The sequence below is a fragment of the Rhipicephalus sanguineus genome, chromosome 9 (genome assembly GCF_013339695.2).
Source record: "Rhipicephalus sanguineus isolate Rsan-2018 chromosome 9, BIME_Rsan_1.4, whole genome shotgun sequence".
In the NCBI taxonomy this organism is placed as follows: Eukaryota; Metazoa; Arthropoda; class Arachnida; order Ixodida; family Ixodidae; genus Rhipicephalus; species Rhipicephalus sanguineus.
In genome coordinates, this window is record NC_051184.2 from 43956474 (window position 1) to 43958564 (window position 2091).

The window sequence follows — 2091 nt, forward strand, 5'->3', positions numbered from 1 at the left end:
GTCGCGTGCGCAAACTTTAGGTTGCCTATTCTATGTGAGACATCCTAACAACAATACAGCGGCACAGTTCGACCAGCGCGGAGAGCCGCATGGCATAGTGCATGAGTTGACGCAGACGAAATCGAAGACGGCACCGCAAGCAGCGCCACCGGGCGACTTTTTGGATGCATAAAAAAAAAAAAATCGGCAGATCCCACGTACCGTGGGAATCGATGTTATGCGAAGCATGCGCGGAATGGTGACTCTGGCGTAATTTTTCCCATTGAGCGAAACGTTACGGAATGACGGTAAAGAAATGTCGAAGTGGTATACGCACAGTCGTATGTGAAACAGTCCTATATGTATTATGTTACCACTTGTTTATAGTTGCGTAACGACGCCAACAGCAACGTGGGTGTTACCAACACCAGACGCGGTAAGATTTTCAACATCAAATTAAAAATATAATTCCTTTTTTTATGGGGCAAAAGCATGCTCGTTGCCACCGATGTGACGAACGATCTTCCCATTTTCACCACAATCAGAAAAATTTTTCCGAGCGGTAGACAGTCCCTTTAACAAAACGATCTCTTACAATCGCGAAAGTTCTCGAACACTGCGGCGCGGTCAGCGTCAAGCGTTGATAACCGTCCTTGCTGGTCAAGCCCGAATACATCAAAATAAAACAAGAAGAGAGCGTGCCACAATCATAACTTGAATATCGGTACATTCCACAGTGCTGCCTGTCATTTTTCGAAACATGTTACTTCACCCTGCCAAATTTAAGATGCAGTTTTCAATAAGCTACATTGGGTCAAACCGAAAGCACAGCCTTGAAGAACTATGCCAATAAATAACATTACCTTCCTCCTAGTAATTGCTGCATAGTGTAAGTCATGCTCACATAGAATAATTACTACATTTGAGTAAACTTGCATAGTGCAGTATCAGAGTTAAAATAAGCACTTGCTGACACACACTACACAAATTTCAATTTACGCGGGTCAAGCAACTCGGCGGCAGCCCGCACAGGCTCACAACCCAAGATTACCACACTGCACTCTAATACAAAGAAACTTTATTAACAGCATAACAAACATGTAACTTTATGAGCACAACCAAAGTTCATACACTACAAAAAGCAAAACAAAAAAGGTCCCTGCAAAGCTCCCTTCGATACCAGCTCGCAACAAGTTGATCTTCCCGCTTTGGTTACGCTGGTATTCCAGCGTTCCGAAGCAGCCGCTAGCTCAGCGGCGACACTCCAAGTCACAGATGCCCAGTCTCACCAACACAGAAGGAATTCAATCTCCGAGCAGCTAGACTTAAAGGTTAGTGCTCACTTCTTGTCACCACTGCCGCTGGACTCGTGACAAACCTCGATGGGTATGCACTCGCTCTTCTCCACCTTGGGAGGGGGGTTCTTGCGAGGGGCTTCCAGGGTGACGTAGCCCATCGGGGTCAGCTGACATATGACCGACTGCGGGTCGACGTCCTCCGGCAAGTCGTAGCGCCAGGTGACCTCGCGCTGCACGTAGCAACCGCGGTCTTCCGCCTTTTCTTCGTGCTTGCAGTGGACGATGACGCTCTTGTCCTTAGCCTTGACGGTTATCTCTTCAGGAGAGAAGTGCCGGATGTCAACTTTGATGACAAACTTGCCACCGGTGCGAACACCGGTCTCGCCCAGCTGGTTCTGCAGCGGTTCGGCGACGGCCCCACCCAACCGGCCGGGCTCCAGGTGGAACCGCTGGTGGAAGGACGAAGGGTCGAACAGCTCACCGTCAAGGTATTCATGGAGCCTGGATCTGAAGCCGTCATTGAAGGCGAACTCGGAGGGACCCCAGTTGCCCCCGTACAACATCGGAAACCGAGCCATTATTGCTGCTCGATGACAGTGGATGCGTTCAGGCAAATGCAAATCTTCACGCTCAACGTTGAGTCTCACCAGCGCTGGTCTGACGAACTGACAAAATCTGAACCGAACGGCGCACTCCCGCTCGCTTTTACACAGGCGCGCGTTCGCTTCGCGGGTGATCTCGAACAATCGAGAATCGGAGAGAGAGCGCGAGACTGAGTCACTCAACGCGAATGCCGACTGGTTCAGAGGGGTCA

The 2091-nt window shown here is 49.7% G+C and overlaps 1 protein-coding gene across 1 annotated transcript; it reads right to left on the reverse strand.

Moving 5' to 3' along the window:
- Positions 1 to 1318: 1318 nt before the first annotated feature.
- LOC119405476 (heat shock protein Hsp-12.2) lies at positions 1319 to 1855 on the reverse strand. The gene has a single exon (XM_037672309.1). It carries the CDS (start codon positions 1853 to 1855, stop codon positions 1319 to 1321), a length of 537 nt encoding a protein of 178 aa, XP_037528237.1.
- Between the last annotated feature and the right edge of the window lie 236 nt (positions 1856 to 2091).

What these genes read in the sequence shown, in the direction of transcription:
- LOC119405476 (XM_037672309.1), bottom strand. Translation starts at nt 1,855, where the DNA reads ATGGCTCGGTTTCCGATGTTGTACGGGGGCAACTGGGGTCCCTCCGAG.